The following is a 14206-nucleotide window of genomic DNA, read 5'->3' as shown; positions in this document are numbered from 1 at the left end:
TATTAAATCACACTTATTATGATGTGGTGCAGTTCTCCATTGTAAACTACAATCTTAACAATAAATATATTGTTAAACGAAACTGAGCATTATAACTAAAAACCACAACTCATTGGATTGTGCAAACGTATTTAATGAGCTTTCCAGTATATTTAACTTTTGATTGGTCTTAAATGAACAGTGCAACCAGATTTGCAATGTACATTAAAGCAAGTTGGGCTGAAAAAAAAAAAAAGGATACCCCTGGACATAGAGTTTGCATTTCAGATGAACATGCAGAGTGGAATCACACTTGGGGTTGAACGTGGCCACTTAACACAAAAAAAGGGACATTTCTTTCTTTCTGTCGCTCTCTCACAAAAAGAGCGTGTCTTCAAGATCAGTCAATTGCTGATAACTTATTTCTGCTATCACAAGTACTGCTTAGAGTCCACTCATGGAGCGAATAAGACTCTGAGGCACGTGCTTAGGTTCAGTAGTTTAACGTCAAGTCTAATGAGGCCTGGTACGATGGAGTAAAGCATACTACCACTTCTGCGCATCCTCTGCCCAATTTTATATTGTAGTCACGGTACTTCACGGTCATTTTAAATAAAAAGAAACTGCTACTGTTATTCTAGCTGGAGATAAACAGCTGAAATATTTTCCTACCTCATTTCAAGAGTATTAGTAGTTTCTGCAGGCTTGAGTTTGCCATTGGAGTCAATGTCCTGTGTCTCCTGGACTTTCCTCGTCACCTTTGGGCTCATATTAGCCTTCCGGCCCATCTGAGGGCTGTGTCCTTTACGGTGTGGCTGGGGGCTGCCGGACCCTGAGGTCAACTTGCGGTTGAGCAAAGGGCTTTTGGAACCTTTTACCTTTATGGCCTGCTGCTGGTCCTGAGTCTTGAGCGGGCGAAGGCCCATTAGTCCGCAGTAGTAGTTGCACTGGTGGACCGTTGGGAACTGCTCAAAGACTTCTGGAGAGCTGTGGTCTGCCAGCCCTTGATACCTGAAATTCAGCGAGGAGGAGAAGGGGAAGCTTTTAGTGCAGCCATCTTGATACCGAGCAGCCAAAACTATCAGTGCATTTGAAGTATAATACAAACCCTTTTGTTTTGGTCACTACTCTAACATTTGTAATCTTCGTTTCAACACCTGCAGAAAAATCAAACAAAATCAATACTGTAATACATTTAGTTTAATCTTTTATTTGTTCCCCATGTTCTAGTCCGGGTTCTCTACAGCTACTCCAGCTTCCCCCTTACATTCCAAAGACGTAGACGTTTGGTTTATTGAAAAATCAAAACTGTCCATAGGTGTGAATGCTTGGTTGTCTATGTGCTTTGTCCAGGGTATGCCTGGGATCGGCTATAGAAAATGGATGAGTAACAGTGTCAAGCCAAGTCACCCCTCAAACGGTCCACTTTGGAGGTAGTACCAGAGTCGTAACAAAGATGTTGTGATTCCTTAGTAAACTGTGAAGTTTAAAACTTGTACTACCCTATTGTGGTAAGAGTAATATCCCCCTTTCCTTTGCTTCAGACAAAGTATCAAGAGCTGTAACCAACGTTGGGATGCCACCAATGTGTAACTATATGAGCCTTCTGAAATAAACAATTTGGAGTGTAAAGTTCAACACCTAAAACCCCCATCCTGTTGTACTGAAAGAAAATTTAACTCTATCCCGATATCCCTGCGCGAAACATTGTGGTTCTTCATATAACGATGCCTTTGTCATTATGAACCATCGGATCTTTTTGTCAGTGCAATTGTGTGGCACACCTTCCATGCGGGTGACGAGTAAATTGCCGTGCGTCCACTGGTGAATCCAATGCTGGAAGGTGCTGCATTTCTGTTCCATCTCAGAGGCACTTTGAGCAATCGGGCGGCCTTTCGCATTCATCGCACAATACTTGAGGAAGACCCCCTGTAGGTCAACTTCCACTGTGGCGTACGGTACTGAGTTGGCGGGTCGGTACATCAGGTACTGAGGAATCACTCTATGGGTGGGAACAGACAAAGCATACTGACAAGGACTGAACGGCAAAGCTGCTGTGCCCCAATTGTTGCACTTACTCTAGTGAAGAGCCAAAGTTTTCAATTACTCTTGCTTCAGCCGCAAAGATTTTACAATATTCTCTGATCATGTTCTGGATTTTGCATTCCTGGATGAAGAAATCAAGCAAAAAAGAACAACATGAGGTTCATTAGCATCAACTTAACCACTGAACATTTCATTTTCACTTGCCTGTTTTGTCATTTCTAGATTTTTGTCTATAAGGTTGTTATCCTGCTTGGTCCCGTAGGCGATGGGGTTCGGAACCTTGATGATGCATGTACTTCCAGACTCATAGACAGGGTTTAGGCCGTAGATGACTTTCACTCTGCTGGCTTTGTGGCTGACACCCTCTCCGATGTGCGCCGTCTCAGTCATGATGCGTCCAAAGTACTTGTTGCCCCAGTTGCCGGGGGTGGCGAGGCCTTTGGTGAACAGCAGTGGCGTCATCTCTATCTCCTCTCCAACTAAAGGAAATGTCACACGGTGGAATTCGTTAAGCACTGGGGCCGGAGTCCAGATATGAATCCCAAACCTCAGAAGTGTGAGGCAGACATGCCAACTGCAATTCCATCCATACGTCCATCCATCAATCCATCCTATACAGGCTGGCCTGTTTTGGGTTATGACTCCGTTGAAAGCTAGACTACACTTTGGACTGGCAGCCAGTCAAAGGGCACAAACAAACATTCACACTCACGTACTGTCACTGAGTATGAATTGAATCCACACTACCTGCACCATTGGCAAGTGAACTACGTATTTCAGTGACTAATAAACCATTAAACAAACGAAAAGGAAAGAAAATGAATCTCAAAATAAGTAACAACATAGTGTACAAACTCTTCTTTTGCACAGCAAAACTATTCTGGCATGACTAAGCAAGTTAGGAAAAAAGCAATAGTTACCTTCCAAATCCTCTCGGAGAAGTATATCAGACAGAACTATAAATAGAAAATGGAAGGTTTCATAAGAGCAGTGAACAATGATTTATGATTCAAAATTGGATGTTGCATCTTACTGTCCACGCTGAGGAGAAAGTCTGTGGTGTCTGTGCCGTATTCGTTCTGGATGGTGCAACCGTAAACGCCACAATCCTGGCCTGCTGCCAGAACAATAGCCAGTGCCACTTGGGTCTCGTCCCCTGCACTTAAACACAACGTGAAACGCACGTCAGCGGCAGCAGTCTGTCGGAAAACGATAAGGCCACAAGATGTCGCTATACGACAAAGAACAGTGCCGTATGGCAACACTGCTGATACAACAAGCAAAAAGTGGATATATGTAGAGAGAGACTTTTCACGCCCCGGGCTCAGGAGGTGGGAAAAATATTGTGTCATATTACAGTTTATGTGTCTGGCTAGCCAGTCCCCGTGTCACAGATATGAGGCTGACAATCACATGAGCTGCACTGAGATTATCAGAAGGCCGCAGAGTGTTCTGTACATTAATAAATCCTTAATCCTTGTAGAATCATTTGTTTTATACCAATACAACTTTATGGGCAGTTATGCTGTCTGTATATCCCCCGAACAATAGCACAGAGCCGCCATTCTGCTCACAACTTGGCTCGGTGGTCCGTGTCCGGGGTAACGCTGACGTCCTTTTTTACCTTCTCTTGACCTCCAATATTTCCTCTTCATCCCTGAACCATTTAATGGTGGAGTCGGAGAGGACGTTGAAAAACTGGCACCACAGCTTCAGGTGTCCAGAAGCATCTGGGAAAGGTTCTCCTCTGATCTTACGGATGACCTGTGGTGCTGTTTACACATGGCCGCTAACATAAGTATACACAGTTCCAAAAACACACTCTCTATTGCAGTTTTTAGAATTATGTTGGATTTATGCTTTACAAATGACACATCATGCTGTTTTTCCTTTGTATCTGTCTTTGAAAGCTTTTATCTGCATCAGGATCGCAGGGGAGCTGGAGCCTATCCCAGCCGTCTTTGGGCAACGGACAGTCCTGGATTGGGTCGCCAATCCATCACAGAGCACAATACTGACAAAAAAACAAAACAAAACATTGATGGACATTTTAGAGGCTACGGTTAACTCAACATGGAAGTTTTTAGAATGCAGTTGGAAGCCAGAGTCTTATGTATGTCTAACATGCAAACTCCGTAAACTTGGCCTAACTCGTAACTCACATTCCGCCCCCAAAAAATAGTTTGCTTGTGGAATTACAATTGTAGGATTATGCAGAAACTACAGAAATATGAACTGTGAAGTCGTAGGGACCCGCAAAGTATTCCACCAATAAAACAGTTTCCAAAAATATGCCTTCTAAGTTTGTCATACCACAGATAAGTGTTGTTAACAAACCTGCCAAATTTGAATGATTAAAAAGATCAAAATGAGGCTCCAGAATTCAAAAACTTTCTTCGGTCTACGCATGCCTCAGCAGCAACATGCTTCAGCTACACGTTTCAGCAGCAAAAAAAGATACATCGGTTGTAAGCTAACAGGCTTGGGACAAATAATAATTAGACTAACCACCACACCAATTTGACTGCACAATTTGGATCCGCTGAAATGTTGGATTTTATGCAATTTTTGCGATTCCCTCTCTTAATTTGGTGGTTTTGATCAGATCAGTAAATTAAAACATTATGGACGACACAATCTTGTTTAGTCCACGGACTTTCCTTATTTTTAGCCCTGTTGCATGTCTTGTAATGTTCTACAAATTTGTTTTTTAAAATCTTCTCAGTCGTGAGACCTCAAAGAGTTAGCAAGCAAAAACCTGATGGAGTTCATCAACATTTCAGTGTGTGCCAGGTGAGTCGCAACTCGGTAAACACTTCACAAGTATGTACAGTAAATAAACAAGTTATTTAAATAGATATATTTCTGAATCATAGAATTAGATCATTGATTGTTTAATTTAAACTCATTAATCATGATTGCCCCCCCCCAAACCCTGACTGTGTATAGTTTAGTAATAATAGCAAAGTAACTTGCAATTGTGCTGAATAGCTACTGATGTGAATAAAGGCACTCGAGTTCTTATGTAGCTGGGCAGGGTGGACCCCTGTCCGATGGTGAAATGCCTCCCTGAGCAACGTTTTAGTCAAAACGGATATGGTGAAAAAAGGTTTCCACTATATCGCCACTATGTAGTACTACTCCATAGTTGTCAGTCTTTGCATGTTTTCAGGAATTATCTTTAAACGTGTATAATGTATTTAGAGACAGATCTCTGAATTCACTTCACCAGTTCTTTAAATAATGTTATTGCTGAGCACACAACATTATTTAAGGTGCGGACCTTACCTTTCAGAGGGTCAGGCTTCTTTTCAGCAACTTTCTCCTCTTTTACGCACTTAACTGGGTCCTCTTTGGGCGGTTCCTCCACTACTTTGGGTACCTCCAGTGTGGTCTTCCTGCGATTCATCAGTGGTGAGCGCCTCTCCGTTGGGGGGGTGTTTTGTCCCACAGGGGCTTGGAGCAATGCTGCTCTGCGAGCTTGGCTGGGGGACATATAGGGGCTCTCCTTCTTCATTTGAGCTTCCAGCGCACCGGCAGTTGTGTCCGCATCCTCTTTAGGTTTAGGAATGAAGATTTTGCGACGGGCTCCTGAGGCCAATTCCTCGGGTGTGGCGGAGCGTATGAGTGAAAGACTGTCCCGTCGTTTCAGCCTCGGGCTGCTTTCGCATGACAGCGACGATGTCGGCGTAGAGGACATCGGTGTCGAGCCGCCGCTCGTGTCCTCGTCCGGCTTGTCACTCTGACGTTCGTCCACTGTGATCACAGGCACCGTCTTTCCAGCATCACTTTCGAGCTCTCCCGCGGCCTTGGACAGAAATTTACGGATACTCCCAGGGCTCAGTGATGGGTGAGTGGGGGGTTTGTGTATGAGTCTCTCAATGGGGGCTCTGCTTCTGAGGAGGTCTTCAACAGTTACACTAATGTCAATCTTTGCCTGTTTTAAGGGTTTTTCCTTCAGTATTTCAAGGGAAATATTATCCTCTGTGGGTCTACTCAAGAACGGCCCACTGTCATTTCTCCTTTCTTGCACATTTTCATTTGGCATAGAAGAAATGTTCTCTGGTAAACTTTGTTCTGCCTTGTCTTGAGTTTTTTCAGACATAGCTGTCTTGCCGTTGCCAAGGCAACCCTGACTGTATTCTGTGACCACAAAAGTTTCAGTTTCTGTCCACTCAGTGTGATTGCTTTTCTTTCCTTTACTCTCATTCTCATGACAAGTGACAGATATTGGCGGGACCACAAACAAAGGCACCGTCGACATTTCTAAATGCTGCAGAGAATCCAGAACTTGGATGTTTCTGAATTTATGATCCTCCTTGTCATCACTGGATGACACATTTATTTGGGGAATGGTTGCATAGTTGACCTGAGGGAGCTCCTGACTATCTTTCATTCTTGCCTGCTCTGGCAAAATTATTTCCATCTTGTCACCTGACTTCAAAACTTCCTTCCCTTTATCTGAAGGGGGTAGCTTATCATCACGCCCTGAAGAATCAAGAACGTCCCAGGCTTTAGGTTGTGGTTTTAAATGTTTTTCTAAAATACTTGGTTCTGACTCTATCTTTTTGAGCGCTAATATAGTGAGTGGGAGTGTGAATTGTTTGATCTGAGGCTCTATTATTTCAATCCTTGGGACACCAGTGTTGTCATTTGTGCTTATATCGGACAAGAGTGGAACTTTTTCGTAGGGACACTGGTGTTTCTTATTATTGTCTAGATGCTCCATTTTTGAAACGTCTTCCCGAACACTTATTTCAGCCTGCTTATGATCTTTCATGTCTGTCATGATCTTGACTGACTCTTTGTTCAACTCATTCGCTTCTGCAAGTGGTTTATTTTCTTCTGTCACCATTTCCAAAACTTCATTATTCGTTTCGGTAAATTGTACGATCACCTGCTTTTGTTCTTTCGGATGGTTCACATTTCCTACACTAACTCTTTCCTTCCTTTCACTTCTTGTCTCATCCTTTTTAAAATCAGACTCTGAACTCTGAGGTAGTCTCAGTTTTAAGTCGTCTTTGCTTTCATCTGCTAAAGAACATACGCATTCAGACCACATTTTTAGGTCACCCATCTTGGGGGCTGTGGCAGGTAAAAATCCTACATTCATTTCCTGACTGAAAACACCTTCAGCCTCCTTTACATGATCTCGCTGTGAACTGTGTACATCCATATTAGACTCAAGTATCTGAATGGGTGTTTTAATTTCCCTTGTCCTGACAGCCTCTTCCAGTGAAGTCGGTGTTAACATAACCACCTCAGGTCTGTTTATATTGGGACGGGGGGGGTCTTTTAGTTCCTTTGCATTTTCTCCGCAGAATTTCTTTGAAGTGTACTCCAGCTCTTTGTCAGGTTTACCCTCTCCCAGCAACGATGATGTTAATACAGCCACCTCCTGTCTGTTGATGTCAGGACATGTTAGGTCCTTTAACTTCTCTTCAGTTTTTACACATAAATTCTCGGTAGGGTAGTTCACCTTTTTCTCCAGTTTACCCTCTTCCAGCAAAGTTGGTGTTAGTACAGCCACCTTAGGTACCTCCTTTAGCTTTTCTTCAGTTTCTACACATAACCTCTTGGTGGGATCGTTCACCTCTTTATCCAGTGTACCCTCTTCCAGAAAAGATGGTGTTAATACAGCCACCTGAGGTAGCTCCTTTAGTTTCTTTTCAGTTTCTACACATATGTTCTTGGTAGGATAGTGCACCTCTTTGTCAGATTTGCCCTTTTCTGCCGAAGATGGTGTTAATGGAGCAATCTTGGGTCTGTTTATATTGGTTCGCGGTAGGTCTTTTAATTTCTCCTCCGTTCCTACATATAACTTCTTGGTAGGGAAATTCACATCTTTATCAGGTTTACCGTCTTCTAGCAAAGACGTTGTCAATACAGCTACCTTGGATTTGTTTACATCAAGACGAGGTAGCTCTGTTAACCTCTCTTCAGTTGTTATACATAACTTCTTGGTAGGGTAGTTCTCCTCTTTTTCAGGTTCACCCTCTTCTAGCAAAGAAGGTGTTAATACAGCCACCTCGGGTCTGTTTATATCAGGGCGGGGTAACTTCTTTAACCTCTCTTCAGTTTTTACACATAACTTTTTGGTAGGGTAGTTAACCTCTTTGTCAGGTTTAGCCTTTTCCAGGGAAGGTGCTGTTGATACAGGCACCTGAGGTCTGTTGATATTGGGAGGGGGTAGTGGTTTTACATTCTCTATAGTTTCCACGCATAATTTCTTGGAAGGGTCGTCCACCTCACTGTTAGGTTTATTATCGCCACCTATCTCGTCAACATTGATATCGTCACTTTGCAAAGTGGGGGTCACACAGAGGCTACTTGTCTCCATAGCTGAGATAACGCTGAGAGAAGGAGCTTGAATATCTTTTAAAAGGCTGGATGGTTGAGGGAAACTTTGGCTGGCTGGGGAGAGAAACTTATTGTCCCTGGGTACAGCTGTAGCGTCTCCAGGAGGGTGGTGAGGCAGCGGTGAACCTATCAGGGTATCTGTCTCTTGTTGGTGTGAGAGAACCTTATCCGCACTTTTGACTGCCTCAGTATCTTTCTCTTCAGCCTAATGGGAACCAAAGAACGCATTTTATTGCATTACCAGAGCTATGTTTACTTTGTCATTAAATGCCTTCAAACTAATTTACATTTTTCGTACATGCATGAGTAAAATATAAATGCATGTGTTTCAAATACATAACCATCAACTTCATACACATTTTTCATGACCTGTCATCTTATTCTAAGAGTTTCTTCTTTTTGTTTCATACAAACAGTGGCCATGTTTACACAGGCAACAGCCCATGGAAATGTTAGGCTAACTGAACACTCAACATTTGAACCTAGTTTATTTCTTGTTTTGCAGACAAAGAGTAGATTGTCGGATTAGTCAATTCCATATCTCGTGGCTGTGGTAGAAGAAAGTGAATATCATTGTGAAGTTGAAAAGAAAATGGAAATGTGGGAAGTGAAGTTGCTTGAAGTGCTAGTGCCAGCTCTAAATTTATTTTGAACTACGACAAGGGGAATTCCTGAACATTTTGGGCAGATGTGTGCTGCCTACACAAAGAAAGGGCAATGAATGTTAGCTCACCAGAAATTAGCCAGGGAAAGAAATATATTTACTTGATCACAAAAATGTTAAATGAACTCTAATATTGAGGAAACAAGTCTTTCAGGAGTATTTAAATGTGCACAGAAGTAGTGTTGTGTATGGTTTAGGTGGGGTTTTCCCCTCACTGCTTCTGTGTGCTATTCACACTTTTCAAATGTTTACATAGGACAATAAAGAAGCGCCACATAGCTTCGTGACAACAAACTCGGAAAAAAAGGAAGTTATTGCTTTCGATGGAAGGGAACTGCTGTCATAGTTAGACTTAAAATGAACCTGTGGCTCTTGAAGCTGTGTGTAAAAAGTAAGACCGTATCAGTCACGTGAGAAAACAAAGTATTTGACTTCCTCCAGTCACTCAACAGTGAGGTTTTCCATAAAGGGGTCACCGCAATAACAGTTGTAGTTCTACATTAGTGACAGTTGCAGTTCCACATTACTGACATCAGCTCTCCATACAATTAGGTCCACTTTGAACCCAGTGACTTCAATTCCTCTTCCTACCGGAAACGTGCTAAAGCGTGTTCCTTGCCTCTCCTCCACACGCCGGCTCTAATGCACTTAATTAACTCAATAGATATTATGTATGATATGTGTGTGTGCACTACACAGCTCAGAAAACGAATGCATATTGATTGATACACAATTAAAACATCTACAGTGTGTGCTTTTTTTTTTTAATTTTGGTGATTTTATCGAGAAGTGAAAAATATTTATTCAACAGACACAAATTCAAAACATATTTTAATTACTTGTTCAAAACAAAGTGTCACTGATGATGTAGTGGTACACACGCCTGACTTTGGTGCGTGCAGTGTAAGATCGATTCCCGCTCAGTGATGGTGTTGATATCTGCCCTACAACTGACTGGCGAGCAGTTCAGGGTATAGTCTGCATTTTGTCCAAAGCTAGCAGGGATAGGGTACAGCTCTCCTATAAACCCGCAACCCTCTTGAGGATAAACGGCTTACAAAATGGATGGATATTCAAAACGAAGGTTAAGAACAAAATAAAAGTCCTACATCTATATTAAGCAGAGCAATTAAATGGCCTAAATGAAGTATATGCAATCTCAACTGCAAAAAGGACAATCATTTTGAAAATCACTGCCAAATGTCCATTGCAGCGTTAGCTGCATATTTACAGTATTTATAGTACAGGTACTGTAGATCATAAATCCCCATTCATAGCAAAGGCAAACCAATTCTCATGCTGCCCACTGATAAGAGAAGCATTGCCTTCCTTTTGTCTACATGAGGATTTATTTTTAGTCTGTGGGGAAGCTTCTTGGGGGTTGCGATGAATTTTCAAAATGTGACAAGATCTTCCTTCTCATGCTGAGACCCCCCACAAAAGTCGCTCGACTAACCGTCAGACAGATCGAACAAAGCCTCTACATAACGTGAGAGTCGTCGCCGGTGTTCAAGTTTCAGCACGTCCTCTGACGCACTGCTGTCTCATTCTTATCTTACAGTGTGCTGCGAAGATACACAACATCCCCTCCCCCCACATATAACATTACAGAGATCTACTTTTATGGTTCCTCATTCCTCTGACACGTTTGACTTGGTGATGCCAGTGCGGCAAAAGCAGTTTCCAATGGGCAGGCTGAGTCATTGCACCGAATATTAGTTCAGTGTGACTGCCGTACCCTTGCCATGAAACAACTACTGGAGTGTGCTTCCCAGCAGTTATTTTATGACAAGCCACAACACAAACTCTGAGCAGTTTCATCATGAACATAGTTAAGGACTTAACCCTCCCAGGGCTTGAGTGGGTTCACCATCTTGTCACGCAGATGCAATCTAAATATAACTCTTAAGTCAAGTGGCAACCAGCTGCTTTTCAAGTCGTCTGCACATACCTTTTTGAGAACTTGAAGACCGGACAATGACGTTTGTTGACCTGGACCTCTGATTGCTTCACCTGCTGATACCTCCATGTTATGCACCCGAGTCCCAGTCTCATGCTTACTTTGTCCTGCAGGCTCTTTTGGTCTCCCAGGGGGTAATTCCATAACTGGTGACTTTACAGCCTCATCTTTCACTTTACATTCTTGTGCTGTCGAGAGTTTCTTTGACACCGAGTGTTGTTCTACATCCACAGACCTTGAAGGCTCATTCGACTCATCAATTTCCATAGGTACAACTTGGTCCATGTGAGCTTTGTCAACCTCTGCCCGATGTTTTTTGGATAGCCGATACGATGGAGGTGTTTGTGATTGTGTAGATTTAGGCTGCGAGAATTTGGGCGCATGGTCATGTTCTTTATCTTTGTTTTCAGTGTATTCATGAGAGTCTTTTTTTCCCTTCCCAAAGAAGAAATCTTTGACTGTGTGCAACATGGAGGAGATGGATGACTGAAGGTTATGATGATCATGATCCTTGAGTGCTTTTCTGTGGTGTTTAGGGTGTTCTTGTAAATGTGACACTTCTTGTAACCTTTCCTTTTCTTTCTCCCTTTCTATGACCACCTCTATTTCTTTCATGTTCTCTTGCTCTTTTGCTGTTTCATGCTCTTTCTTTTCTGCTTGTAACTCCTCCAGTCGTCCTTCTTTATCTGTACTTGCATTTTTGATACATACGTCCATCTCCTGCATCTTTTCTACCTGTGGTAAGTTTTCGCTGTCTTCGCCAGTCTGCGTTTGAAGAGTCTCTGATAAAAACTGTGCCAAACTGATTCCACCGTCATAACAGTTGTCACCTCCATTTGTGATCAAAAGGCTCCTAACGCTATTGCTGTTTGTGGTGCCGTTAACGGCGGCATTGAGGCCATTGGCGATCTTTGGTTTCTTCTTGGCAACGAGGTCCTCAGGGGCCGGTATGTCCTTCGGCAGATTATTGTCCAAAGGTATTGCAGAGGCTGTTTCTTTGACGTCAAAGCTAACTCCATTGGCTCCTGCAGCAGTGCGCAGCTGCTCCACAGTTTCATGCTCATTAGCTACTTGGACCGGCTCCGCTAGCGGGACTGGTCGTTTCCTTGGGGGTGGCTCAGGACTAATGTGCAGTTCCTCTGCCGGAATATTGTCCTTGACCTCCTTTTTGCTCAGCTCATCCAACTCTTTACGCTTCTTCTCTGCTTTCTGCTTGAGCTTGGCAAAGAATCTTTGGTGGATTTTGAACTCACTCATGGTGCCTACTTCTAAAACCCCTGAGCAGGAGACAATACCTTTGCTATTGCTCGCTGATACCTGATAGATAGCCGCATCGTCCAGTGTGCAACTGGAAATAGAAACACCCATGAAATCAAATAAGTCAGAATCTGCATTTCCAGTCGAGTAACATAAATATTTATCATTTTATAGCTGTGCTTCACATACTTGTAAATATGGAGGGTGTGAAGTTTCCCATTTTTGTGGATTTCATATTTTGGAAGTCCACAGTAACGGTCCATTTCCATATCATCCTTATACCATTTCAGTTCTGGCGCTGGGTAACCTATAAACAATCAATTACCGTGTTTGACTTGACTGTAACACAGCTACTCAGAAACTCCTGCTGTACTTTTTACAAAGACAATGTGTCTTTTGTAATCTTTTTTTTGCATTAAAATCGCACCCTTTCCATTGTTATAAATGTGATACATGTGATTTACAGTAAAATAACACAAAAAAGGTTTATTAAAATGGAGTGTACCTGATACAACACAGGTGAACTTGACGTTACAGTTTTCTGACACGGCCTTTGACTTCAAGGTGGTCTCAAAGGATGGTTGTATGTCCTCGGTGAGCTGAGCCATGACAGTGCACAAGGTGCTCCTGCAGAGGAATCAATGGTTTCAAACTGACACGCTTCCCCTCGACAATTTAAAGGCCGCTTCACACTGGTGCAGTACATTCCGTTTTCTTTGAAGGAAAATACAGTAGTTGTTAATGGGCATTTCCGGTAGTGGGAAGAGGTTGACAATGATACTTTTTGGGACACCCAGGAAAACAGGGATGATAAATGCAAAATCGATGTTGGTCACTGAAACTTAATGCAAGACCGGACAAAACTGGACACATCAACTGTTAAGACTTGTGTTGGTTTCATTCTTGGCGTAAACCAAATTGTGTGGTTAAGATGTTAGTTTGGAAGAATGTTTGAAACGTATGCATTACCTCGTTGGCCTGTAGTGAGAGTACCTTGAATAGCTAGTTAGAGAGGAGGCAAACGCAGGGTTGTTAATCAAGAACTGAGATTTCGATAATTAACCAGTTGATATGAAATAGGCTAATGATGTCTCTCCTCTTCAAAACAACAACAACAAGGCACACTGACATTCTTGTAATTGTGTTTGTTTTTGCATTTATTTGTGTTAATTTTGGGCACTACTTTATCTTGATTTGTATATTCAGCTGTTTTGGTTTTTAACACCATACACTATAAAAATCTCCTTTAAACCAGACATGCAGTGCATCTGTGTGGATTGTGTACCTGTTTTCCGGCCTAACATTTGAGAGGTAATTATTGCGGGTTTCGGTGCGGCCATTTAGAGAGCTGCTGTCCTCTTCGCTAAAGCTGCTGGTCCTCCCGTTGGCAGAAAAAGAGCGTGTCATCGGCCTCCTGGAAGTCATCGTGGACTGCAGTTATTCACCAAAGTTGAGAAATCCACTATCCCCAAAATGTAAATTAAAAAATCCTTAGTCACGTCCTCAGCTGGCCAAAATTCACTGCCTTGGATTGTAGAAGAATTTTGTTATTCATAAAAAAAGCCCCTAAAAAGGGAGGAAAAAAATCAATTACATTTCTGGACCAAAAAAAATAAACCATAGTTAAACTACATTAATCATTATTCAACCAGTATTCAGCATACAATTCAGTTTTCATACTTGTCTTATCTGACCAGGAAAACTGCAGGCATTGGAAGTTATAAATAGTTGGAGCTATCATGTTGTAATCACACACAAGTAAAAAAACAACAACTTAATATTCACACCCTCAATGCATATTTTGAGGTTCGTATGAACGTAGTAAATGTTCAAACTTACCATTGAGACGTGTGTTTCTTTGGAGCCCCGTGTCTGCGAAGAAAGCCTCTGGAGCTCCAAATCATGGGCGCACATGTGTTGCCAGCAGGGCCCTATTTTTA

The 14206-nt window shown here is 42.4% G+C and overlaps 1 protein-coding gene across 2 annotated transcripts; it reads right to left on the bottom strand.

Moving 5' to 3' along the window:
- Window positions 1-174: 174 nt before the first annotated feature.
- alpk3a (alpha-kinase 3a) lies at window positions 175-14206 on the bottom strand. 2 transcript variants are annotated; one of them, XM_061823767.1, is made up of 14 exons: window positions 14106-14206; window positions 13552-13680; window positions 12772-12893; window positions 12456-12573; window positions 11001-12357; window positions 5314-8590; window positions 3650-3797; window positions 3059-3186; window positions 2946-2981; window positions 2230-2504; window positions 2058-2146; window positions 1764-1981; window positions 1088-1136; window positions 175-990 (listed from the first exon to the last, which is right to left on the bottom strand). In XM_061823767.1, exons 1-14 carry the CDS (start codon window positions 14168-14170, stop codon window positions 648-650), a joined length of 6354 nt encoding a protein of 2117 aa, XP_061679751.1. In that variant the 5' UTR covers window positions 14171-14206; the 3' UTR covers window positions 175-647. The 2 variants fall into 2 exon arrangements, with proteins under 2 accessions (XP_061679751.1, XP_061679752.1); XM_061823768.1 differs by having other exon boundaries at window positions 13552-13832; window positions 14106-14197.

Source organism: Syngnathoides biaculeatus, chromosome 6, assembly GCF_019802595.1.
Source record: "Syngnathoides biaculeatus isolate LvHL_M chromosome 6, ASM1980259v1, whole genome shotgun sequence".
NCBI classification, from domain to species: domain Eukaryota; kingdom Metazoa; phylum Chordata; class Actinopteri; order Syngnathiformes; family Syngnathidae; genus Syngnathoides; species Syngnathoides biaculeatus.
The sequence above is the reverse complement of the archived record's forward strand: the minus strand, read 5'-3'. Positions and strand labels throughout refer to the sequence as shown.